This window comes from Pygoscelis adeliae, unplaced genomic scaffold (genome assembly GCF_000699105.1).
Source record: "Pygoscelis adeliae isolate BGI_AS28 unplaced genomic scaffold, ASM69910v1 Scaffold618, whole genome shotgun sequence".
NCBI lineage: Eukaryota > Metazoa > Chordata > Aves > Sphenisciformes > Spheniscidae > Pygoscelis > Pygoscelis adeliae.
In genome coordinates this window covers 309,353-336,103 of record NW_008825280.1, presented here as the reverse complement: position 1 = coordinate 336,103, position 26,751 = coordinate 309,353, and the positions used below count along the sequence as shown (strand labels likewise).

Below are 26,751 nucleotides of genomic sequence, written 5' to 3'. Positions count from 1 at the left end.
TATCAGTGAAAAATAAAACATTTTGCTTCATGTTGGACTATGCTTTATGTTGGACTATGCTGAATCTGGAAATGGATCTGTGAGGAGGAATGGATCTGTGAACCCCTTTATGTCTCACTATCTTCTCCCACATTCAGACATACTGTTTTATCTTCTCAGTTGAGTGTTTTTGTTAAATAGTTGCTTTCCCACTCTCATTTTTATTCTGTATCCTGGATAATCATTAGTCTTCACTTCTGTGTTACATTCTGGGTCGTTTTTCCTTTCTCTGTGGCATGTGTCCATTACCCGTCATGCAGCTTTAGTAGGAGAGCTAGTGGATTCTGGTGAATGTAGCAGAGGAGTTGGTGTGCAGGGTCTCGTGTAGCCTGCTCTTCTGCAGCACTTTGGAAGAGGAAGATCATGACAGGTTACTTGAGTATTTTCAGTTCTTATTTATCAAAGGTAAATGGGCGGCTGGTTTGGTGGTTGGTGTTTTTTTTTTTTCTTGTTTTGAACTGTGTTGTTGTTGCTATGGAAATGCTGCTTATTTTTCCTGTTCCTACTGGATTTTTAATTCCTCTTATTGCACGTAAACCCTTCAAATAGAAAAGCATAGCAAAGAGCATAGTGGTTTTGCGTGGGCATGTGCAAAGAGCACTGAGATGTACTGGCCTGTGTAGTCAGTCCATCTGAAGGAGGATTTGTGTTTGAAGCCTGCAGTTGTATTAGCACACTACTTGCATTCCTTAGTGGTGAGCTGTGGGAGTGACTCTGGCACAGCCTTTTCCTGTAAGGTCTGTAACAGCACCAACCCCGCTGTGGTGGGTAGAAAAAAGTTTGAAGTGTGTATGTGTGGGAAGCTCTTTTTTGTCTGGTTATTATGTTACACTTTCATGATGACCAAGTGCTGGAAGGAAGGTTGCAGGGGGAGTAAAATAAAAATAGTGTAATTTTTTTTATTCTTACTATTTTTTAGCTACTACTTACAGTGCCACAGTGCTCTTGGCTTTAATTGTTTCTTTTTATTTTGCTCCTTGTGTGAATCCTTGCACTTCATAATGGGAAGGATTGATGGCTGCTTTCATTTTGTGGCCTGCTACGAGGTGATTTTGGTCTGCATTTAACAGTTAACCGTAAAAGAGAACACTCTTGTTATTTTTCGCTTTATCAAGCTCTTTGACTTGTTAGAATCTTCATGTATTTCAACCATGTTTGAGTCTCAGTTAAGCGGTTGGAGGTGAGGCATCGTGTAGTCTGCGTTATGGTGCTGTTCCGACAGTCTTCAGACCTGTCCTTGATGTCACATAACTTTATTCCAGTGTGGGTAGAAAATAACTTAAAAATACAAAGCAAATAATTTTCATTGAGGATTTCCGCAAGGTGCATATGCGAGTCCTAATATTTCATCATTTTGCCATCTTTCAGGTAAAAAGGAAAACCTGGAAACTTATTTCCAAAAGTGGTAGTGTTTTTATTTCTTTTTATTTTCTGAAGAGACTCAAATTGTTGGGGATGCATTTTCTATTAGGAAAAGCAACAAAACCACAGACAGTAGCTTGTATCTACACAGGACATCTTTGTAGTTCTTCTTAATTATATAAGAATGTGTCCGTAAATCTAATATTGATCAGAGCTACATAGATTGCTTTATAACAAACTCTTGACTGCTGTTAACAAATGTCATCTATTTTTTAAGTCAGTAGGTGTATGAAAAGAAAAGGAACATTCCCCTCCTCCCTTTTTTTTTTGGTCATGAATATTTTAACTGGAGCTTTCAAGCATTTTTCGGACTTTGCCAAAGATGGCCTTTTCTATCACCTATGCTTTAAATAAAAAACATGTTACATTTTAACTTTATGTTGAAGTTTCATGTGGCAACTAATGTATATCTTGCTGCGCTCAGTAGATATGTCTCTGCATGTTTCTTAAATTGTGGACGTTTTCAGGTGGAGACGAGTGTATTACTGTAATTGTTGCTGTGGGGACACACAATAGCTCTCCATCCCTCTTCAAGAAAGACATAATTTTTCCAGGCCCTCCATTCCCTTTGAATCCAAGGTGCTACGTATTACTGGTCCATGTGAAGAGTAATGTCAGTTTTTAGAAGCAAGGTGTTTTCAAGGTCCTAGACCTGTTATGTGATGATACTTGAAATACATTAGAAAAAAATTATAGAAATAAGGAAAACCGCAAAGTAAAAAACAATGACAATGGTAACTTGCTTTAAAATACCATTAGTTGGGCAGTAAGCATCAATTTTAGAGTATATAAACTGTTATATATGATGTGCGTATACAAAACTTTTTTTTTTTTCCCTGCACATTTCATCCTTCCAGAACAGGGCTTGCATTGGCTAGGGTAGTCTGTCTGTGAGGACCTCTCATCTGTCATCTGCTTGCCTGGAAGTCAAGTCAAATGTGGATTTACTAGGGGTTAAGGGGACTCTGAGCCCTTTCTCCTCTTGTTAGCTCTATGTGCTGTGATCCAATTTCCATGGCATGTGTTTTGCAGAAACCCCGCCCCACCTCTCTCCTTGTCTTTCTCCATCTCTCTGGTTTTCTTTGTTAGGGTTATATTCAGCGCTGTCTGCCAGCTTGTGACTTCACATCATTGGACATTACTGCATACCTAGACCAGACAGAGAATTTCCTGTTTAAATTGAAATTTTGGCTAGCCCTGCTTTTCTGCGTGCCATCAATAAAATACATAATGTTTATCTGTTTCCCGTATTAAGTATCTTCTTCCTGATGCTTTCTCACTTTCAGAGAAGTCTTTGTCAAAGCTGCGTAGGAGGAAAGTGCACAACTGGGGTAGGCAGAATATGTACTTACTTGTCAATTAACCTTTCCCCTTTGTAGGGTTAACTGCTCTAAATTGCACTTTATGTAATAATTCATTATCATACAAAAGGAAATGGAAAGTCTATATGGAACACAACTTAGAATGAAAAGCTAGAGTTCTTATGAAAGTTGTCTATAAAACACTTGAAAAAATAATTATTTCACTATTTATCTCTAGGAATTAATATCAGGTGTTGCAAATACAGATTCTCACAGGTATTAACAGTAGTTCTGGGAAGTCTGGCAGGAGGAGAAAATGGTATAGGTTTGACTCCAAGACAAAACCTAAAATTCTGAGTTAATCTGGAATTGGGTATTTTATGAAGGAGCAGGAACTTTACTGAATTGGTTTGAACTGTGTTAGGCCTTCGGATATAAATTGTCTCATAGCCCACTGCAATAGTGGCTCATAATCGGTCCATCAGTAATGAAGCCTTTTTTGCTTACAAAATGTTTTCAGAACAGTTTACTAAGGTGATTAAACTACAGTTTGGTCCCATTTATGACAGAATTTGAAGTATGTTTTATTTCTTAATGCCTTGTAACTTGCTCTTCCCATGGGATAGAAGTTATGTCTTACAGTTGTTTTAAAGTCTTGATGGTGAAGTTGTAGTCTGTGAATATCCTGTGCTCTTATAATGCAAACTATTTACTAGCAATAATTAATTTGTTTCTTTCCCTTTCTCAGCATCTTTGAGGATGAAAGCATGAAACTACGACAGCTGAAACTAGAGAATCAGGTAAATGATAGTGCTGAAGCTGGTAAAATTAAGTATAGGAAAACAAACGTTAGCCATCTAGAGACTTGAGAAATGGGGGTGAAATGCTTGGTCTAAAGAATAGAAACAAGAACTCACTGCTAACATTTTTCTTTAAAGATTTTCGTGGCTTTCATTAGTTTAAGTAAACCTTGCTATGACTTGTAGGCTTGATTTCTTTGACACATTTATTTTTCATATGTCCTCTCATTTCATTGGGATTGAGTCACCACAATGCAGGAATGAATCAAAAGAAAGGAAGACTGCAGGGAATTATCCATTTTAAGCATCAAAGGAAAAGGAAAAGTTTCCCCGAACTATAGGAAGATCTCCTTAACACTGCTGTTGAGAAAACTTTCTAGCATCTTTCGAATTCTTTTGTTTCCTACAAAGAAAACATTTACAGCCAAGCATTTGTCAAATGTTAGGTTATAGGTCTCAGTTTTTAGTGTTGTTTGCTGGATGCTTACATGACCATATTCTTCAAAGCGATAAAGTATCCATCCTTAATATTCTTCCTCTGTGAAATTTTAAATGCCTATAAATAGATTAGAAGACGTGAGATTATTATGATTCTCTAGCTGGCCATTTCACATGGACCACAAATCACTTATGCGTTAAATTCATCTGTGTTCAAATTTAAGTACATTTTTTAGAAAAGCACTCCCTCAGCTGAGGATCTTTAAATCCAGATGTAACAGTCTTCAGGGAACTGTTGCAGTGGATAATAACCCTCTTTACCAGAACTTGTTCCTTATTTCTAGTTTGAGTTTGCTTAGCTTTGACTTCAGACAGTGGATTTATTACCAACTATATCTGTGTCTATATAGATGCTTATCTAAAACACTTCAGAGTCAAGGAGTAAAATTTATCTTTGGTCATATTTGTGGAAGCTATGATAATCCTTTTACCTGTAAGCTATCCAGTAACACTTGTTTAAAAAACAAAACAAAAAAAAAAAAAAAGAAAGCATTAGGTCAAGTAATCAGTGAAAGAGCATTTAGTGCCAAATGCCACTCAGTAAGAAGTTCTAAAACTAAGGATGGTCTGACTGCTTGGTGATGAACCTCAGTGTCTTTTTTAGACTGTTGTCTTGGGTCATAAGCTGGTAGTAATCACTGGCTCCTAGTGCTAGGCACTGTGGTCAACGTATGCCTAGTTTCAGACCTTGCCGTGGCGATGCATTGCTGTTCCACCAAAACAAAGCTGCTGGGCTGGGTGGAATTCCCTCAGAGCAGCTGTCATTTGAATCATGAAGAGGTGAGTTTAAAGAATTCGTACCGTTTTGCAATTTTGTTTCAGGCTTTCTTGAATTTGGTTGAGATTGCAACCATCTGCAAAACCAACAGCTAGAAAATTTCACTAAAATATATTTTAACACCACCCCAACTCCTTGCAAATGAGATTTGTTGAGAAATGGTAACAGTCTCTAATTTAGGATTGTACATTTAGGTTTTAATATTAACTTCTAATGTCTACTTTCAACTTTTACATGAATAGTACCATGGCTTCTGAAGAAATAGAGGTCAATAGGAGATCACTATCAGACATGATGGACTCATTGCTGGTTGTACCTGATGCCCTGCTTGATTAATTTGTCCTAAACATTTATAGGAATTGGGATAAAAATTGCAAAATGTTTTAATCCAGCAGGATCATGTTTAGAACCTTTGGCCATACAGAGAATCTGGAATAAACATTTGCCACGGCAAAGACATATGCCTGTCATCCATCTTCATGATGGGTTTGGAAACCCTGTAACTGAAGTAAAATATTATTTATAATAATGCATGATACCAAGTTCCATCTGTGGGCCAGCTCTGCCTGCCAGGATGCTTTTTTCTAGACTACTGCCTTTTCCTTTAGGAGAGAGTGTGTGGCTGCTCAGGCAGTGCTGACTTCTGCAGCAGTAAAAGGTGTTTCAGTGTCTTTTGAGGCACCTGCAGCTCAAAGTGCAATGCTGCCATCTCCCTGTGGGTGGAGAGCGTGAAGCTGAAGGCATATTGCTGAATGCACCTGGTATGGTACTTACTCTTGACCCGAAGCTTCATTAATGCCATCATCACTAGCATTGTCACTGCTGCCTCAGCATGAACTAAGGAGGAGCTGGAACAGTGGAGAGGATGTTTTGGAGCTAAGATCCATCCCGCATGGCCTACTAAGGTAGGACCGTGCCAAATAATATGTAGTATAGTATTGCACCTTCAAGGGTGGAGTGGTTAGAACCTTCCTGTATACCGTCTTCCTGTTCATCACACTTGTAGAAAGAATACTGAACTAATTGTCTTATTAGTCTGCTATGATATATCAATCTGACACGTCTGACGACTTAGCTTGTTGGAAACTCATTGGAACCAGAGTTGGTGGTTTGTGATCCTTTAATCATCCTGTATTCTGATGTTATGCTTTTCTGTGGTGCAAAGAAAATGTTTCTGAAAGTATTTAATACATGGAGTTCACAAAATCCTGAACAAATCATGATAATCTGTATTTGTTATTTAATAGGTTGTGTGTTCTGGTGTCCTGTTCATGAACTATCTTAAGTTTTTTGTTGTAATATTATATGAATTTTTGCTGTAACACAGAGCTGGAGGTAAAGGCTAGTTAGTAGACAAAATGAAACAAAATACAGTTTCCTTTTTTCTACTTCAGCTTAGTGGAATAAGTCTGAGAATACACAGTACTGAAGGTAAGGCTGCTCTGCCACCTTATGTAGAGAAAATGAACTGCTGCTTTCTGTCTTGTCAGTGGGCTTGTAGATTTTTTCCATCTCAATAAGCAAAGTACTAGAGAGAAGCCTTTTTAAAACAAATTAAATTACTATCAACTTTTGTCACTTGAAAGTTCTTACAAGAAGAAGGTCGGTCACATCTACCAGCAGTAAAGTATATGTTTCAATATAAACCAATATGATCCCGTTGGATTGGTGAGTCCTAGAACCTCTTTAATGAAACAGAATGTACTATAATAAGAAAAAATAAATTTTTAGACTGGTGAGCAGTGAAATGTTTAAAAAAAGCTCATCTAATAGAATAATCAGTTAAGTAGCTTTGAAAGTTCTTATATCTTATACTGATCCCAAATTCAATTTCCCATTCTAGCAGTAGCTGTGTACTTTCTTACTGCCTTTAGGATGTGTCTGTTTTATTTTTTCTTGTCTCTCTGTCTATTTGTCAGGTAGAGAAGCCTTGGCAACACTTTTTCTCAAATCCTTATTCTGAGTATAATGTTTTGATTCTTGTTTTCCTTCTCTCCTTTTATTTAAACTATTAGAGATTTATAAACTATCACGAAATTTTTTACTTTTCCTCAGCATTAATTTAAAAAACAAACAAACAACACAAACTAATGTAAATTCTTCTGGAGGGTCTGACTACCTTTCTAGAAAACAAATTTTCTCTGTAATTAGCATTTTCTAAGAATTTGACTAGTACTGCTTATTTTTCTTTTCTTCTTCTAGACCAATGTGATAATCTCTTTGGAATTCCATGTAATTTTTGCCCTGCAGGACAATCCTTGCAAATAATTCTGTAGTAACAAACACTACCTGTATTGCAGTCTGGTCTCCAAAGTGTAATTATGAGTTTAAATAAAAAAGGTCGTTTTGGTTTGTTTTTTTGTTGTTGTTTTTGTTTTGGTTTTTTTTTGGGGGGGGGTGTTGTTTTTTGTTTTGGGTTGGTTTTTTTTTAGATAAGTGCTTGAAAAGCAGAAAGAAAAAAGGACCAAGGGCTGAGTTGTGTCAGAATTCCTCAGGGAGAGGTTGCCTGAGAAACTAACCTCACTTGAGATAAAAAGCCTAATAGGAGAGGAAAGAACCAACAAGAGAGATAAAAAGCATAACAGGAGAGGAAAGGGTTCCAAAGATGTCTATGTCTCAAGTGGATTGAACTGTTGGTACTGTTTATCTGATGGATCCTTGGAGACTGAAAAGAATTTGATGGAGAAAGGGTTTCTATCATCAAGAACAACTTTCAGGGGGTGTACCTAAGAAGCAGGCATGGATAAACTGTATCTATGGCAAGGGGCTTGCACATTGTTTGCATAGTGGTGCATTACAGAATATTAGAATATGATTTTTTTCTTCTTCTCCATGCATTGCCTTAACTTTTAAGGATTAAGCATGGCTGTCTTTAAAATGGTGCAATGTCCCCATTTGCCTTGATTTCAATCTAGAAGTTTCTATTCTCACGTAGTAGGAAATCATAAACATCAGATGTATAAGTATCTTGGAAAAGTAATGTTTTATTTTTTAACATTTGGATTTACCCTTCTTTCCTTTCAATCCTGAATTACATGGAAAAATTTTGCAAGGTAGATCAATTTTCCTTTTACTGGATCAGTCCTATTTTAATGATTGAAATTCCCGTCCACCCCCCCACCCCCCCACAGTCTTATCTCTCAACATTGGTTTCTGGGAACTACTTGTTTTGAGTTCTCCCTATAGGATGATAGCTTTTGAGACAAAAACCTTTTCCTTTGCAAGTCCTGACTTGCTTTTGCTGCATTGTGACAGCATTTATAACTGCAGTGGCAGAGTGAGCCTTGACTGAGGATTTTTAGAAATGTTATGCTAATACAGTAAAAGACTTAATTGCCATATAATGCATAGGGCAGGGGCTCTCATCTTTACTCTGGCATTTTCAGATAGTCTTAGAGATAGTTCTCTTAATACAAAGTTAGCTTAATTGTACAAAACAGGGAGGAAAAATTATACATTCCCTATATGCACAGGAAGTTGTTGCCCTAAATGATGGAATGTTTAGTCCTATCATAACTGCAGTGGAAAGAGCGGAGAGTCCTTGTGAGCCGTTTTGTCTACTCTATCAGCTTAAGTAAGTAGGATGCATGGAGTAATAAAATTGCATGAACATGCTGTATATTATAACATTTACCTTGTGAAATGTTTCATATTGGATTATAAATGACTGCTGAATTTGTCTATTAAGGAGTGCTGCAGTTTAGACTGGGTGAAAGGAGTTAAAATTATCTGCTGATGGTCTCAGGATAGATCAGAAAATAAGTAGGTGTCCACATCACCCGTCAACCACTGATGGAGAATCAAAGACAATGCCTCTCTCCAAAGACACAGTGATATCTGTGTCTAGGAATTTTGTAAGAGATTACAAGAGTCTTTCAGGTTTATTGGAGATCCTGAGCAGTGACATGCCATTGTCAATGGCTGAGGCATGGTTTCTGCCACTCTGGATGTGGTTACTCATCCTTATTTCATGCTTTTTCTTTATTTCACAGAGAGCTCTTCTAGAGAAGAAGCAGAGGAAGAAACGTCTTGATCCCTTGATGGTACAACCAAATCCCGAGGCAAAGCTGCGTAGGTCAAAGCCCAAAGGGTGTGAGGAGCAGACTCCTTTAGTAGAAACTCCTACCCCTTTCCACAGTGATGTTACATTACATGGTAAGTAATCAACCTGATCGCAACAGTGTTCCCCAAAATGCCAGTGCATGCATTTTGTCACAGATGAGCACCTACATTGCTGTGACAGTGGTCAAGTGATAAACAAGACTGATTACATACCTTTCTATGTACAAAAGTAGAATTGTAGTACAGTATGGTTGAGCAATACTGAACTGTAAAAACAAACAGAAACCTTACCTGGAATTTTGTGACAGCTGAGAATCTTCATGTGCCTTTGAGTAATCTCTCCCTTGTGTTAGCTAAGAACAACTGTAGAAATGGGTTAGGAACTTCTATAAAGGTAGGGGGATACAAATCCAAAGTAAGAGAGTCTTCTGAAGCTGTAGGATAAGGAAAAGGAAATAATCCAGTACTGACTGCCTGTACTTTTCTTCATGGTATCATGGTATACTCCATCTCAAGGTTGCGTATGACTGAATGATAAAGTAGACAAGAGCAAAACAAAAGTCTTATGAATACTGAATTAGGTTCTTGCTGGTTTTTACCTCATCTATTGTTTTCTGTGGGCTTCAGGGAGACAACTGAAACGTGACAAACAAGCTCTAGTGGTCCAGAAAGTCACAAGTACACAAAGTGACATCAGAGCCAAAGGCAATAACTCAGTGGTCTCAAAACATTACAGTAAAATAGTGACCATTCTGTTAGGAGTGAAAAGAATTACAGTAGTGAGAGCCTTAAGTCTTCCATGTCACAGGGAGGAAAAAAGAGCAGCAATGAAACCCCTACATTCCAGTCGAAATGTCAGGAAGTAGTTTAGGAGAGCCAGGATCCCATCAGCCTATCAAGAAAGTAACAGGAAACATCCTAAGGCTTTGAGATGCATACTATTGCAGGGTGTTATAATACCACCATTATATTAATAGGGAATTAATGTGTAGAGTAGAATTTTAAAAACCCAAACAAGCCAGTGTTACCTGGTTTGAAGATCACATCTGGAACTATGTTATCCCCTGTCTCTTGAATGCTTTTCTTGTTCTCCAGATGTCTTTCAGGATCATAGGATGGGGAGGAGAGTGGTGATGTGGATGGTAGCATTTATGTGTTTAAAATCAGGTGGGAGAAAGCTTCTGTTAAAAGACACTTTTAAGTTGAAGAGAGTGAGAGAAAAGATTGATATAACTTCTAAGTTAGGAAACTTCAGTAGTACTGAAACTACAAGAAAGAAAATTAAAACTAACTGCTTCCTCACTAGCTTCCATAGTTCTGAAACTTCCTCAGTACAAACAAATCCTGTTAAGAAGCAATAACAGCAGTAAACATGTCAGAAAACTGATGACTAGATAAAGCAGTAAAGTTCTAAGAAGGGAAACAGTGGGAAAGCAAGAAATCCAAAGCTGGAACTACACTTATATATTGTGTGCTACACAAACGTGTATTAAGTATTATGCCAGATCCTGACATCAAGACGTCTCCACCAATTACGAAGTGCAGTGCACAGCTGTGTTGCATGTTTAAACGTGGAAATTTCATTTCCACCAAAAAGATAGAGGGCATCCATTTACAGTTTTTTCTGCCTGTGGCTGTAGATATTTTTATCAAATTGATTTGTGATGTTCACTGTAGAGCACTCACTTATTGGCACAGGAGCAAACAAGGAACCTGAAGGAAAAGAGAATAGAGTAGTTGCCCATAAATAAATTGAAGGATATCAATGTGCATGACAAATACAACTCTTATTAATTGCTTAAGCCCTTGTAAAAAAGTACATACAATCACCGTGTTTATAAATGGAGAAACTGTTCCCTGATGTGTTTAAAGTAATAAGCGGTCTGTACCAGAGTCAGGCCTGACTCCTCCCAGGTCTTCTGACAAAAGTTGAACAAGTATACATCAGTATTTTAAAGGGATGTTTGAGCAGCAGAAGATGAAAAGAAAAACCATGCTGGGATGCGTCTTCAGCCGTAAAAAATAGAGTTTAGCATTCTGTTTCATTTTGGCCTGCAGGCATTGATGGACCAGCTGCTTTCCTGAAATCAGAAGTGCAAGATTTGGGGACCAAGCTTCAAACTCTCTCTGCTGGATCTTCCAAAACAGAAGACAATGCAGATCAGGAAAATGATGGAGAGGCTCTAACAGACACAGCAGGCAAGCCAGATCTGCAAGAAATCTTACAGAAACGAGGTAAGAGTTGATAATGGGCAAAGGTCTTTTTCGGGGTTCTTCTACTTCTTATGATTTTTTTTTCAGTAGCATTAAAAAAACTAAAAAACATGAGGAATCATGAAACAAGTGTCTGTAGGATATTACTTTTAAATGCAGAGCTGGTAGATTCTATAGCATGTAGAAATGCAGACCTGCAGTTCCTTCTTCTGGTATTAATTGGAACACACCAGTTATCTTCTAAAGGTTTATCAATGTGCTGTATAATTTCTGGCCTTTCCAAGGAAGTTGGTGACAAAATGCTATACTTCACATTTTGCTAAAGTTCGGGGTATTTTTATTCCAGATATATTATATCTGTATATGATGCTTGAATATTTTCACAAAAGCAGAACCCTCTATAGCCACTAAATGCTGTAATTTAACTGGTTAGGAGACTAACAGGAAAGGTGTTCTTCCTGAGTCAGAGGCTGTCACAATCAACAGTTTGAGAGTTTTATATTCAATAGTTATATCCCATTGAGTAGTTTCCCAGTGGAGCGTCCATCTCTGTCTGCCAAGTATCTTATGTTGCTGCCAGTACCACAGGAAACCTTTTTTGTTGCATGCAGCAAAATAATGGCTAGTGTTTAATATGGTACACAGCTTGTTTTTATTTTGCAGAGCCTGTCTCCCAGAATGTTTCCAGTACACTTTATGTATTAAGGTACTACCATATGTAGAAATACTTCTATTCAGTTGTCAGATGCAACAGCTGTTTACCTATGGATAGCAACATTACACAAGAGTTAGGAAAGGAAGCAGGAGAGAATATCCAGAAACTTCAGGGGAAATTAGTGGAGGTAGAATATAAACAGTGAATTTTGAAATTGGCTGGAGTACTAGGGTTAACGCCTTTCCTCTTTCCAAATGTGCTTTGGGAAGTTTACTGACAGGTTGTTAAGACTACATTTTTCTGTTTCATCTGAGACAAAGAACTTCCAGCAGTGCCCCTTCTATGCAGTGCCATGTTGGAGCACTGTTATAATATTGGCTCTCAGAAAATGATTCAGCTTAGCAGGCTGAGTGTGTTAGTTTTCTATAGTGCTTTATGTGCTTTTCCATTCTACAGCCAAATTAAAGAATGGAATCACAGAACAAAATGATGCAGTTCCAAGTGGAAGGAAACGCCAAACAGTGATGTATACGGAAGCTCTTTATAAATGTCTTTATCCAGAGTTATTTTAGTTATATACTCACAGTCATCTCTACACAACTGTGCTTAGGTTAAGATTAAGTAAGTCCTGGAACTACTCAGTCTGTGCTTCCGTTTTAAAAATCGAATCATTAGTAGTATTCATGAGACCTGAGTTATTGCTACTGATGTAAGAATAGGAGGGGCTCTTACTGAAAAATTATCATACGCCATTTCAGTGACTAAGAGGAAATGGTAAAGGATGTAAACTGTACAGAGTCCAACTTACAGGATAGGTGTCAGCATATTGATCTGGATTTCCTTTTTTTGTCCTTAAGACATGGAGGGATTTTTTTGCGTGAAAATAGGCAAAATTAATTCAATGACAGCATATACTAAGCAATATGTTACATCATGTAATATCATGTAAAATATGTATTAATAAAAGCCTGACAGCTGCTTAGTCATCTGCATAGTGACAGCTGCAAAATGTCACTAGGGGTTTGAATTACAAGGCTCAGAAAGCAATATAGCACATGAAGAAAATCGGCAGTTGAAAAAACAGAAATTAATTAAAAGAGTGAGAGCAAAATAGCTATGCAAGAGTCATATACGAATTAGTGATGCCATGAACTCATGACACCTTCTTTCAGAGGTTACCTGCTTGATCCTCTATTCTGACAGGAATTTCAGGCAGTTTGAATTTTGATGAGGAGGACACAGAAGCGGAAGAAGCTAGTAAGAGACCAGCATCTCATTTACCATATCCTGAATCTGAGAGGCCTAGTTCTGCAACCAGTGAGAAATCTTTTGCAGTAAGTGTCTTGAAATCCATTTCTGATAAGGGCTGGACACATGCTTGATTTTAGCACTAACTCCTTGAGCACTGGGTTAAAATATAGTAGTTGCAACTACAGTAGCTAGCATATTAATCCCTGAAGGCAGAGGAAGGTCATGATTGTCAGGTTATCTGACTGAAGGGCCATTGAGTTAAACACAAAGACCTAGTAATGATCAAAGGAACAATGGTGGGCGGAGACACCCAAGTAGTCTAATCAGTGAAGATGGGAACACAATGAATCAGCTACTCCTATGACCCTCAAAGGAGACAGATTAGGCCATTGTCTGTGGTGTAAAATCCACCAAGATGACTCAGAGAAACTCTCAAATGCCATGCAAATTTAAGAGGGATCACTGCCTGAAGGTTTATAGCGCTTATTGTGGGATGCAAGGGGGAACAGAATTTTGGGATAGAACAGAGAATTCTGGGATTGGACAAAACTTTTTACAGGGTGTTTAGAGGAAGGGACTCAAGGGAAAAGAAAAGGGTCAAGGTGGATCAGGGAGTAATAAGCATGGGAAAATAGGGACTAAAGGGGGTAAGAGACACCAGATCCATGTAAACAGCTGCAAGACAGTATGCTTGTCTGGCCAAGCTTTGTGCCTGGTTACTGCAGCTTGTCCTACCATCTTCTAAAACTCCATTTCTAACTATTCCTGTGTGAATGGTTTCTCCTGTGTGTGTGTGTGTGTGTGTGTGTTTGTGTGTGACATGACATACATACATAGGGTGACAAACTATATGCTGGACTAGCCAGTGAATTGGAAGAGACCACCATCAGGAAGACCCAGGATCTGAGCTAGTGACCAGACAAAGGGCATAGGGTTTGGGCATGGATGCTGGACAGCCTTAAAAGTCCATGCTACTATTCAAAAGACCAGTGTGAGTGTATTTGTGAGGGGACTGTGTGTATGTTGTGCTACACTAGTGGGTGAATAGTACAAGAGTTCAGGTTGTTAGCTACTTGGGAGACTGGGCTATGGGTGCCAACTGCTGGAGATACAGGGTGGGGGGTGCTGGAGCGGGGGAGGGGTAAAAGCCACTAGTGAATTTCAAGTCTGTGTGTGTGTGTCTGTGTGTGTTCACTCAGACTTCCTCCTGGCTGTACCTGGGAATGGGGATAAACCAGCAACCTCATCTCCAAGGCCCAGTAAGGGAGGAATCTCCTGGGTTCTACAATCCACAGGATTCAGCTACCTCTAAGAAAAAAATTACTTTAACAACCTATACCAGATTTCCATTAGAATTCCAGTTCCTTTGGTGACCATAACTTGCATCCTGACTGTACACATTGTTCTAAGGTTCTTCCAGCATTTAGTTGAGATGGTTCCTCAGCTTACTCTGTTTCTGCTACTGTTCTGAACCAACATAATCTCAGGTTGGGATTTTTATGACTGAAATGAGCACTGTCTTACTGCAGCATCCATCAGTCCAGCTTATCATGCTGCCTTATTTCCCACAGAGTGTTTGAAGTTCTAAAAGCAGAGAGGCTCTTTGCTTAGAATATTTACAGTGTCTCATCCTATTTTCCCCTTCCTAGCAATTCACTCATCTCTGGTTAATGGGTACTTTTTCTCCCCTCCCCTTGGAGGGCTAGTCTTTCCTCAGAGTAAAAGTCTTCAGCCACTTTCTTCAGAGAAACACAGGTGGTCTCTCATTTAACTTCCCTTTCCCAAATATCTTCTTGAGACATGAGATCTTCTGTTTCAACAGACGTTTCTTTTCTTGGGGAATACCAGAGCCTCTGATATATTAATTTGCTAATATGATGGTTCTTCCCACAGGAAACAGGTGCTTCCTGTAGTCCATCACCTCAGGCAGATGCACAGCTGGGAGAAGTAGAGAACTTGGAGGATTTTGCATTACGCCCTGCACCCCGTGGTATTACAGTCAAGTGTCGAATCACTAGAGATAAGAAGGGAATGGACCGGGGCCTCTTCCCTTCTTATTACATGCATCTGGAAAGGGATGACAACAGAAAGGTATTGGAAGCAGCTCACAGTATCTTGGTTATTGTCCTCCTACCACAGAATATTTTTGGTGTAAGGGAGAGCTTCTGGTAAGAAACCAGAAGCTGAGGAGAGCCAGTATGCAGATGAGGACAGCTTATATTTGGCCAAGGCACTAAGGAGGGAATTGGCAGCTTTAAAAGCCATAATGCAATGAAAGATAAAATTAAAAAAGTATAAAAATGTCAAGGATAAAGAAGAGCAGGGAGACTGAACTGCTCCAGAAGAAAAGGAGGAAAGACTAGAAAGGACAGTTGCATTAAATCTAGACTGATGAATGAGCTGATTGGAGGGATAGGTTTTCAGGGTGTACACTTGTGGAAGAGATCAAAATTGTGGTGACAGTAATAACAGCACAGAACACACAGGGGAATGGATGTGGGAAATACAGAGATAACAGTTTGGGTAGCAATGCCTCTGCATTCTTACAAAGCTCCAGTCTTGATCAAAGTTTTGTATTTCCAGACATTCCTTCTTGCAGGGAGAAAACGAAAAAAGAGCAAAACATCCAATTACCTCATATCAGTTGACCCAACTGATTTATCCCGGGAAGGGGAAAGTTTCATTGGAAAACTCAGGTGAGAACCACAGATGAAAACTACAGACAGGAGAGATTGGATTTTCATTTTAGTTGAGTTGGGGTTATGAATAGCAATCTGGTATCAATTCAGAGCGAATGAACTCATATCGACCCGCTTAATGTAATCTGTATTCACCTGAGTTGGCAACCTTTCTTCAGCGTTACCATTCATCGTGGCAATTCAGAGAAGGAATTCTGGCTTGATGCTTTTCCAGGATAAGTTACAGGCTCAGTTCACCATGGGCACTTCGTGGAAGCGCCTTACTGAGCTGGCAAGATTCAGATGGCAAGAGATGTGTGTTTTCACTGTGCTGTACAAATACCTTCGGAAGATGCAAAACTTTCCACTGATACCTCTCTCTTTTTCTGTCTTTCCATAACCTGACATTAGGTCAAACCTCATGGGAACTAAATTTACAGTCTATGACCATGGAGTTAGCCCAGTCAAGGCACAAGGTCTAGTGGAAAAGGCTCATACCAGACAGGAGCTTGCAGCTATTTGTTATGTAAGTAGTGCCTCTCCCCTTTTGCCCCCTTCTTTTTTGTCCCCTGGTTGCTGAGGAAACGGCTTACAAAATCATGCTGCCTGGCAGCCTCCCCCACTTAACTTTGGAACCAACTGACCAATTTCATCCAGATACAACAAAGGGTAGAGGCCTCAAAGATAAGTTCTTACAAGTTTAATGAAAATCAATGCCAGGGGAAGGAGAAAGACCCAAACTAACATCCTGATGACTTTCTCACCTGGCCCATCGTTCAGCGTGTGGCCAGTCAACATATCCTTTACATGGAGCCAGCCACAGCATGAACTTCCTCTTGCCCAGCTGGTGTCTGGTGGACACCAAGAAAGAACTGGGAGTACCCTGTGAAGTAGAGTTATTTTTTGCAGAACCGGAGGCATTTTGGTGGATAGGAAGGAGGTGGTATTATTTCAGTAGCAGCTTGTTGTTGTTAAGGATATGGTTCTAGGGGAAATCATGATTTGCTAGCTGTCCTAGAGATGTTTTCTTCTGGTCTTGTGGATCACCTTGGTCTAGGCTTCAGTGTGAGGAGGCTCTAGTGGACACTCTAGAATTATGTGGGTTCTCACATCACATTGTTTCATATTCCAGTCCTAAAGTTTGAGTAAAATTTGAGGTTCTTTACAAAATGATAGCCAGTCAAGTGGAAGAATTTTTACTTTAATCACAGGTACAGCAGCAGAAATTTAAAGGCTCGTTAGCCTACTGGAGCATGATCTTGATTTTTTTGCTGTTGATCTTAGTGTGGCACTTGGGGAAAAAAATGGTGTGATAATTCTAGTACTAGCCTGTTTACAGAAATATCACTGGATATTTTCTTTGTATACGGTATTCTTCAGTTCCCTGCCTAATTGTACACAGCAAGGTGTTAAAATGAGTACAGCAGATGATATAAAGTCAGCTTTTCAGATTTCTGAACTTTTATCTACAAGAAGTTCATAAAGTTTATATGTGAATAAAATCCGTACCCTCATTCTCATATGTGCCTTTAGATTTTTCTGAAGCGAAATAGTAGAGGTTGCAACTCCAAAGATGTTTGTTCTGTGTCTGCACTAGCATGTTAGGAGAAGCTGTATCACTTCTATCAGTCAGTTCAGTACTTCTAAAAGATTCTGGGTTTTTAATTGTTCTTTGGGAATTTTAAAGGTTATCACTGACATTGTTACAGAACACTTTAAATGGACCCTTGGATTTTGGTTGACATTATTAAATGGGTGGTTTGAGAATGCCAAGACTTTTTTCCTTTGCTTTTTATACTCAATCCACTTGGAGCAGTCTCCTGCAGTACTCTGGAAAAATCTGCTTAAGTTTGAAGCTTGGACAGATGCTGAATACTTTGCCTTCTGGGTCTGTTCTTGTTTATAAAAGAGCATGATTTGAGAGAAAATTGTAGGTATGCTCTTAAACACAAATAACAGCACCTAAAGAAGAATGTAATTCATTCTTCAGGAACATTTTAGCCTAAATGGTGATAGATAGATAACATAGACTCAGGTCGAAGATATTTGCCTTTTACCATACTTAAGGCTTGTTCACTACCAAGATTTTAGCACGTTTTTGTATCAGATGCAAAAACTTATGCCTGGAAATTGGACTTGTCTGATTTCATTGTAAATGTTTCTTTAGGGTAACAGATGTGCTATAAATTAGGTAATGCTATGTGTGTCTTCTAACACAGCTCTCAAAATGGGAGAGAAAGCTATTCTCAGTGATTAAACACAGTTGCAGTTAGATAACTGCTACTACAGTTGTAGCTAGCAAATCTCTAAAAACCAATATAAATGTAGATTCAAGTTCAGTTTTGCTGTCCTTCCTTCTTTGAGATGGAGTACCTAATTTACTGAAAATAATGTTTTTCCTTGTCTTTCAGGAAACAAATGTGTTAGGATTCAAGGGTCCCAGAAAAATGTCTGTGATCATTCCAGGAATGAATATGAATCATAAGCGAATTCCAATCCGTCCACGAAATGTGAGTTATGGAGTTTGGTCGTGTTTCAGATTGGAGGAAGAGGTTAAAACTTTCTCGTAGAGGGCTGGGTGTTACTGACAATCACAGTTTTTAGAGCAAGGTGGTTAATACCCAGGGCTTTAGCAGGTCTCATGGAGCGTAAATACAATGTAGCCTAAAGGTGTTGATTAATTTGTTCTTGCCTTTTACCTAATTTGTAGCCTTCTAAACAGTGTTTGTATCCTTACTTGTCTTTTGGTCAGCCTAAATATTATTTACTTGGCTGTTGCAATGGCTAGTGTATGTTGTTGCTGTTACACCTACAACCCCTCCTCATGGGTGGGACCCTGTTATGCTGAGAGTTGGATGAACACAGAACAAACTTGCTTCTCCCAGGAGCTTACATTCTTAGCCAGTACATGAATTACAACAGATAGATAATAAATAGATAAGGTGGTATTCTGGTGTAGTAGCAAGAGAGTAAATAAATTTTTGATCAGAATGCTGTCAGTCTCTCTGTAGGAATCACTGAAGAGGAGGATTCTTTAAGGAGAAAGTGGGATGAGGGGAAGCATGGAGTTTTGTGGTGACTATTTAGGGAGGATTTCTCATACATATGGGGGACGTTATAGCTAAAAGTTTACAGAACTGGTGTATGATGAAAATCGTTCCATACCCTCACTGTGGGTTTTATGTTTGGTGTGATAGAAGACCAAAAGGCAGAAAGGACAGGCGCCAACTGAAAGACATGGTCAGTGTTTTAAGCTAGAAAATGGTATTTGCAGCCATGTTGTGAGTAGATATGAGTAGGAGAAGAATGTATTTTTTGAGGTCTGAGAAAAAAATCTTCAAGAGTGGAAATTCAGAGTCATGAGAGCCTGGAAAAGAGGTTTAATTTTGTGAATGGCCAGGAAAATTGTATCTGGAGGTGGTCATTTATTCATCATCTTTCACTTGGTATTGCCATCTGCCTCATCAGTACAGTAATGATTCCATGGCCCTGCCTTTATTTTTCTCCCCTATTTTCCCAAATGTTCTGCTAGCAGGCAAGTGTACTGACAGTGGACAAGGCTGAAACACAAAGCTGTTCTGAAAAGTTGGCAAAGCTTTCAGTGTAGGGGTTTGACTCTGTCTTTGCCTTCCTTCTCTGTAGTGCGATGCCTCCAATTAAGCAATACTGCCCCCCACTTTAAAGGAGGAAAAATTGCATCTAAATGCACTTTGTTGGTGCCAATTCTCAAAGTTCTTTTTGCATCTTTAAAAAAGTAAATAAAGACATAAAGTAACTAGTTTAAACTGAACAGTAAGTTTTATTTAGGTTATCCTCAAAAATCCACTATCATATCTGTATACAATACTAAAACAGTTACTATAGCTGTATCAGTCAGACCTCCACAACAGGTTGTTTTCTGATAATTTTTTCCCATTAAATAACTCAGTTTGGATTCTTTTTCTTGGGAGTTTTAGCATATATTATTTCAGTTTGGATTTTATTTATTGCAAAACTTTTAAAATTAAATCATATGTCATGTGTTTCGCTCACTACTATTTGCAGGTCCTTGTAATTCATTCTGTTTGTCAAATTTAATGTGCTGGTTTACCTCCTTTTTGTATCTTTTTGGTTTTATTTCTCTCTTTTTTCATATTGTGCATCACTTATTAGACCCAATAGGGTGACATTTAACCTACTTAAGGCATATTTACAGCCTTTGGACTTTCTACGGAAGCACCCCAGGGCCTGGCGCTATGCAGTTAATTGTAGATTATTTTCTTTTGTTTCAAAGTTTAGAATGTTAGAAATGGAAGTTGGATCCAACAGGATCAGAAAAAGCTTATGAGACTCAGAAAGGATTCCTGCCAGCAGGATGGCAGTCATCTGTGGCCTGTGAATTGTACAGTCCGTTCCTGTACACACACTTCTTTCTCTCTCGCCCTTTTTTCTTGTTTGGGTGGAAATATGGTGATAGCTTATTGAGTGGAAGGGAATGCTTGGACTGGGAATCCATGAAAGTATCTTCCTGGTACTTGCAGGAAATTTTCAGTAGGACTGAGTTTAAGTGCTGTCATTGTGTTTCATTAAACAGGGAATGACCTTCAAGTGACAGAGTGCACACACTTGAGAGAGGCAGTACTCAAAAGCAGAGCCATTCCAAATCTGATAAATATATTTCTTTCTTCTGAACAGGAACATGAGAGTCTGCTATCAAAATGGCAAAATAAAAATTTGGAGAACCTCATTGAGTTGCACAACAAGGCTCCAGTCTGGAACGATGATACTCAGTCCTATGTTTTGAACTTCCATGGGAGAGTCACTCAGGCCTCAGTGAAGAACTTCCAGATTGTCCATGGCAATGACCGTAAGAGTCTGGTGGAGAGCGTGTGGGGCTTATTCGAACAGGGAGAACCCAATTTATTTCATGAGGAATAGGACACTCTTCCTGGAGAAGGGAGCCTGGGTGGAGGAATTCAGCTCAGGATTACTGGGGACTTCTCAGCTTGACTGAAAAATTACATAAGGCCTCCCTTTTTCTGGGGTGGGTGCAGAAACTACTGTCCATAGCTGCAGCAAAAGAGGGGGCAAATGCAACCTTCCTGAAGGGAAAGAAAAGCATTAATACGGCACCTTCAGCTCAGCAAAAGAGTGGTTTGAGCTTTGGTTCTGAGAAGAAAGGTAATCTTTAGAATAACACAGTCACTCTAGAGAACAGATTTCAAGGCCACTCTGGTGAGAAAGGGTGGATACAGCAACCACATATATTTGGGACTGCCAGACATGTGTGGGTTTTTTGTTTGTGGTTGGTTTTGTTTTTTTTTTCCTTTGCTTCACTGTGAAATTGTTCGTCTCTGAATCTGGATCTTTTCTCCCCAGCTGACTACATTGTGATGCAGTTTGGTCGTGTAGCAGAAGATGTGTTCACTCTGGACTACAATTATCCTCTCTGTGCTCTTCAGGCCTTTGCTATTGGACTCTCCAGCTTTGATAGTAAATTGGCCTGTGAATGAGAGACCGCAGACCTGAAACATGGAACTCACTCCCATCCCTGCATCTTGTTGTAAGAGTTCCCGGTGGAGTAATGAAAAGCACATTGGGGATGGAAGGGAACTGGAGGACAGGCTTTCTGCAGGCTTATTAGAAAGCAAATACCAGGCCTCAGAGCATTATGGTAGTTGACAGTAGACCGACCATCTTAGGAGACTGTCCCAAGACTGAGCAGTCTCTGTATGCATTGTGGAAGAACAAGAAATATGGGTGATGTTTTTGTCATCGGTGTTGATGCTACTTTCAGAATCCTTGTAACAGGTGCTGCATGAGAGCGGGCTAAGGAATTTGAATTAGGAATTTAGCAGGCTAGCAGCTAGGATTAGAAAAATAATAGTTTAGTGTGTTCGTATAACTTGGAACTTCCACAGTGCCCCTGGAGCTGATGCTACTGATCTGATCAGGAACTCTTGAGTTCCTGATCAGATAAATTCAGAAGAAAGGAGGACAGTTATTGGCACGTGTTCTCTTTTGCCCTGTGTAGCATTTTGCTGTCTGTTACAATAGTCAAATATGGAAGGATTCAGGTTATGGCTCTGTGCAACTGTAAGTAATGTTCAAGAAATACAGAGCTGGAATGAGACGTTGGTTCTAATAAAACACTTTTCTCTTACTCTGGAGGATGATTCTGTGTTAAGGCTGATAGTCCAGTTCCCTTTCATTATTCTAATTGTTCCATATCCCTTGACAGTCTTTTTACCAAATAAAGAACAATCAAATCTCAAACGCTTCCTTTTTAGTTGGTGATATTCTATCCATTGCTGTTCCTGTTATTCTTAACCATGTGAAAAATGAGACTAAATAGATGATAGAATTTGACTGAATTTGGCAGAAGGTGGTATTGTAACAATATACAGTACTATTCCTGAAAAGCAGTGTTCTGATTGATTGAATCTAGACTGTAAGCTGATCAGAAATATTTTTCAATTTGTCCATTGTTCATAAAATTTGCTACTTTTTAGGAATAAGTTAGTGACTGATTTCATTTTTTAACGTGAGATTATCTCAAGTCATGACATATTAAAGTAGATTTTATATAAATAATTTTAACCTGACTATAAAGAAGAGTTACCTCAAAAGGAGATTACAGGTGTTTTCAAAGGCATCAGTAAGTTTAAAAAAAAATTAATAAATGTATCATGGGGCTTTGCAATGTGTCCTTCCAGTGTTCCATTTTTAATGCTGGATGTACAATATGGAGACTGTAGGTCACAGCATGGAACACTTCTTGATTCATATGGCCTTGATTCATCAGAATGAATTGCTGCACACTGTGACACGTAAGCCTCGTAGTGTGCGCATCTGCTGTGTACTAAAGCAGAGAACGGTTACTATCTTGCCTATTTCATGGCCGTTGCACATATTCATGACGATCCTGGAAAACTCTGTTGCTCTATTGAGACAAGAATAGGTGTTCTCCAGCTTTGGATATTGTCATTGTCAGCAGACTAACTCTGTTTCAAGCTCCAAAGAGCCAGATTTACTGCTTTTGGTCTCTGGAGTCTTTGGAGTGGTAGATGTCACTTGCTCTTTCAAAGTAATGAAACTTTGTGAAGACGTTTTCTGATATTGCCAGGAAAAAAAAAGATGGTAATCGTGTAAACTCTGTATTTAACTGTAAATTATGAATTGATGCTGAGAACTCCAGCTTGCGTATCTCTCAGATGCCCATTCTGCATTAGCTGGTGAGCCATTGTCTTGAGATGATCTCATCAGCAGAGCAGCCCGCGAAGAGAACTTGAATCGTGGATCTCTTTTGTGCCTTCATGTACTTCCTTCTCATCAGGCTGGGGACAAGACCTGGCAGTGTGTTCCAGTTGTGCTCTTCTGAGTTCTTGGCTGATGGCTCTGCATTCCCTCTACCCATCCAGAAAAACTAAGTCAGTTTTTTACCTGTCTGGTTATTTTTCTGACTAGGACTGTGTGAAAGAAACTGCCTTATGTTAGATTGGGGTGACATGAAGGTAGAATGCTAATTTCCAATTCAAGATGATTTTCTCTGTGCTCAGAAGGCCACAGTAGCATCCCTTTACTCACCCTTTCAGTTAGCCTTGTCAGCAGTGGCTCTTCAAAGCTATTGTTGACATCAAATGATCCTAGCAGGGTCAGGGCCTCTCGGTCTCAGTCAAATTATGCAGACAGATGAACTGATTCAGTGCTCTTTTATCAGATACTGTTTTACATGAATTGTATTTATAACTTTTATATCTAAATGAAAATAAACTAATTTATATATTGAAAAAAATCCTTAATTCTAACTGAGTTTTTTGTAGGATTTTGCTGTCACTTGTGGGTGTTCTTTGTTCCTCCTGTATTAGATACTACCTCAGTTTCTTCCTGTCTTCTTGTATCTCATCTCTCTTCTTACTCCCCCTTTTCCTTTGTAGTTCTCAGTTCTCTTCCTTTGTGGTGTTTTTTTCATATGCTTAGAAGTCTGGGAATAAATGTAAGGTTAGTCTCTCTAATTTTACCCGCCCCCCCCCCCCCCCCCGCAGGTCTTCCTGTATAGTTCTTGGTTTCCATTTGATTCTCTCTTTGAGCTAGTTGCACTTCTCTGCCCCGTGTTTTTAGTGTCTCTCCCAGTGTCCAGTTAGGGCTTTTGAGATGGTTCTTTATGCATTTTCCTACCCTCCATCTGAGGGTTGTTCTACTGTTGAGTACAATACCCTGTATTTCTGAATCAAGAACTGAAACAATAATATAAGGCTGGGAGGAACACCAAGTTGAAGTGGTTGTTTTTTCCTATTTCCACTGGGAGATGTATGAACCTCAGTAAGAGGAGGTAAGGTCGCTCTGATAATCAGAAACTGACACAGCTGTCAATGTGTAGGCCCTGTTCTTCATGCACCTCTTTTTTCCCACTGTTTCCATCTGAGCCAAATTAGGTTTAGTTGGGAGAGAAAACTGAGCAGGAAATACTACTGAGCATTTGTTCTTAGTACAGTAATATTAGTTGCATACATGCAAATGTAACATTCTTGAAATCCCAAAGAGATCTTAAAACAAAGAAGGAAGCATATTAAACTGTTAAATATGAATCCTAAAGGCAGGCCTAGCAGACTCCTAGGCTGCTATAAGCTCCTTGGCTCGCAAACATAAAAGACAGTGAATAATTTCTTGCCCTTTTAGGGGTTAGTCCCACTCTCATTGAAGTTTTGCTGCTGAATTCCGTAACAGTAGGACAGGGGGGTTTGTTACTGTTGGCATAATAATTCTATTATACTTTACTTAGTGTGCTCCTCTACTTGCTGGTATTAACAGCTCTGTAAATCTCTCGGTTGACATTGAATTAGGTTTCCTGTTCCTGGTACAGAAGACAAGCAAAGCTTTCCCCGTGATTTACAGGTCAAGAGCTGAGAGTTTGTGCGAAGTCTTGTGAAACTGAACTATAGACAGATTCCTTCTTTGACAGTCAGGAATCTCATCTTCTCTGCCACAGTGTCAAACTGTTGCATATAACTGCAGTTTGGAACTACTACAGTTGAAACCCAGAACTAAGACAGACGCTGAAGGTATCCTAGGGCCAAGAGATTTGGCCCAGCATATAGTTACGAAGACGAGCAGAAAAGCAACAGCGGTGTAAGGGCTTCCTTACCAACAGGGAAAACAGCCTGCTGCAACTGTGAAGTGGTAAGAATTGAAGGCCCTGCCATGAAAGAAGGCGGAGACCCTGTACCCGCTGTTACTCTTGTGTCTCTTGAACTGCAGTCTGTAGAGTTTTTGTCTTCTCATTCCGCCCCTTAACATGTTCTATATGGAATTATTCTTTCCCCGCTGGAAGCGGGAGGTGACTTCTTTGGTCCCAAAATGGGAGAAAAATCCAGAAGCAAACTAACTTCACCAAAACGCATTAAGGTAAAGACTATTACAACTGTAACCTGCTCTGGTAATTTAACACTTAATTTAGAGAATACATAAACGGGTGAATGTATTCTAAAGGATGGAATTTGTGATCATTTACTTTGATTAAATTAACATTTTCAAACAAGGCAAACCATTGCACTGTCTGCAACAAAACAGCTTAAAATTATGAAGAAAACAAAGGACTGATTTTTTTTTTTTAATTCTTAATTGAATCGAGCCCTTTATTTATTAAAGGGAAAGTAACATTATGTTACTGTGAAAAATGACTTTCTTTTAAAAGCTGCGTATCAAAATCATTCAGGTAGAGTACAGATAGGGGTGGGGAATTAAGTCTGATTAGCTTGCCCAGCTCCCTCTGCTTTCTGTTCTAAGGAGAATAGTTTGCTTCTACATTGCCACCAGTAAAGAAAATAAAAAAAACACCACCACAACCCCTCTATTCTCTTGAGTGGGTTTCCATCTGCAATTGACTGGAGTCCTGCAAACAATTTGTGTGGTGATTCACAGGAAGGAATAGGTTTCAATTCCTTCTCTTTGAGCTATGTTGATTCTGCAGGGAAGTGGGAGCAAAACAATACGTTAGTCACATAATCATAAGACCTGGCCTAGAATTCACAGTGAACAGACATGATGAGAAGTGAGCTACCTTTAATATATTTGTTTTTCATTAAATTACATGTTTTTAAATATGGCTTAGTAGAAACAGTGGCTAAATGAGATCATTACAGGGCTTTATATAACAAAAAAACCCACAAAATAATTTCATTGAATTTTGTAACTTCATCTTATTTATATTGTATATACTCTCAATTCCTACAGTTGTATTAGAAAACTTTTTTCTTAACTATTTGTAAAATAAAATTATCGCTGCCTTGCCTTACAAAGAAAAGTAATTGTAAGTGTATTAAAAAGGATTACCAATATTGGTTGTCTTTCAGCACTGCCAAACTAAACAGAAAAAAGTTTAAAAAAAAAAAAAGTGGAGTGGGCCTTCCAAATCCCAAGACTAAGTTTATGAAGTTGATGGGTTGTGCTATCTGGTTTCTGAGGCCTTAGGACACATTTAGGTCCCATTTTCAGTATTTTCTCCACAACCTGAGTTACGAACTTTTTCAGCTTTGGGTTCTTACCAAAAGCTGAGATTTTTCTTAATCCATTTCTTCAATACATTGAAGTTTTAAACGAAGCCAACTGTACCATAACTCTACCACGGGCAGTTATGTGCACACCCGGCATCTGTGACAAAGTCATCTGCTAGAGACATGAAAAAGTTTATTTTGCTGACGTAGCTGCACTGCCCGGAGCTGCTCATAGGATGTAGTTACATTTACTAAACTTGCTGGTTTACTACTGCTTTTGTTTTGGGGATGTGGCTTTCCAACCCCAGTGCGGCTCGCAGTCTTGTATCAGCATTTTCTAGGGCAGCATGTCGGCATTGCTTATGAAGGGACCGGAAAAGAGCAGCTTCGTCCTGAGGCTGAGAAAAGCCCCAGAGGAGTTAGGTGAGTAGTTTGCTTTCCGGGATGCTCTCGGGACAATAAAACTGTTATAACCACTTCTGCGGCGTTGGGGTTGGTTTGTTTTGCGGTGGCTCGGCTACGCTGGGTGGAAATCACATCACATCACATCCCTAAGGGGCTTCCAAGAAGCGTTGTCCGCG

General features: G+C 39.1%; 1 protein-coding gene across 1 annotated transcript; it reads left to right on the top strand.

Moving 5' to 3' along the window:
• The first annotated feature begins 3,517 nt into the window (after window positions 1–3,517).
• On the top strand, window positions 3,518–22,263 carry TULP3 (tubby like protein 3). Its single transcript, XM_009329870.1, has 10 exons — window positions 3,518–3,562; window positions 8,831–8,993; window positions 10,959–11,135; window positions 12,973–13,103; window positions 14,914–15,111; window positions 15,604–15,716; window positions 16,110–16,224; window positions 18,110–18,208; window positions 20,373–20,544; window positions 21,057–22,263. The coding sequence occupies exons 1-10, from the start codon at window positions 3,530–3,532 to the stop codon at window positions 21,188–21,190; spliced, it is 1,335 nt and encodes a 444-aa protein (XP_009328145.1). The 5' UTR covers window positions 3,518–3,529; the 3' UTR covers window positions 21,191–22,263.
• Window positions 22,264–26,751: the final 4,488 nt, after the last annotated feature.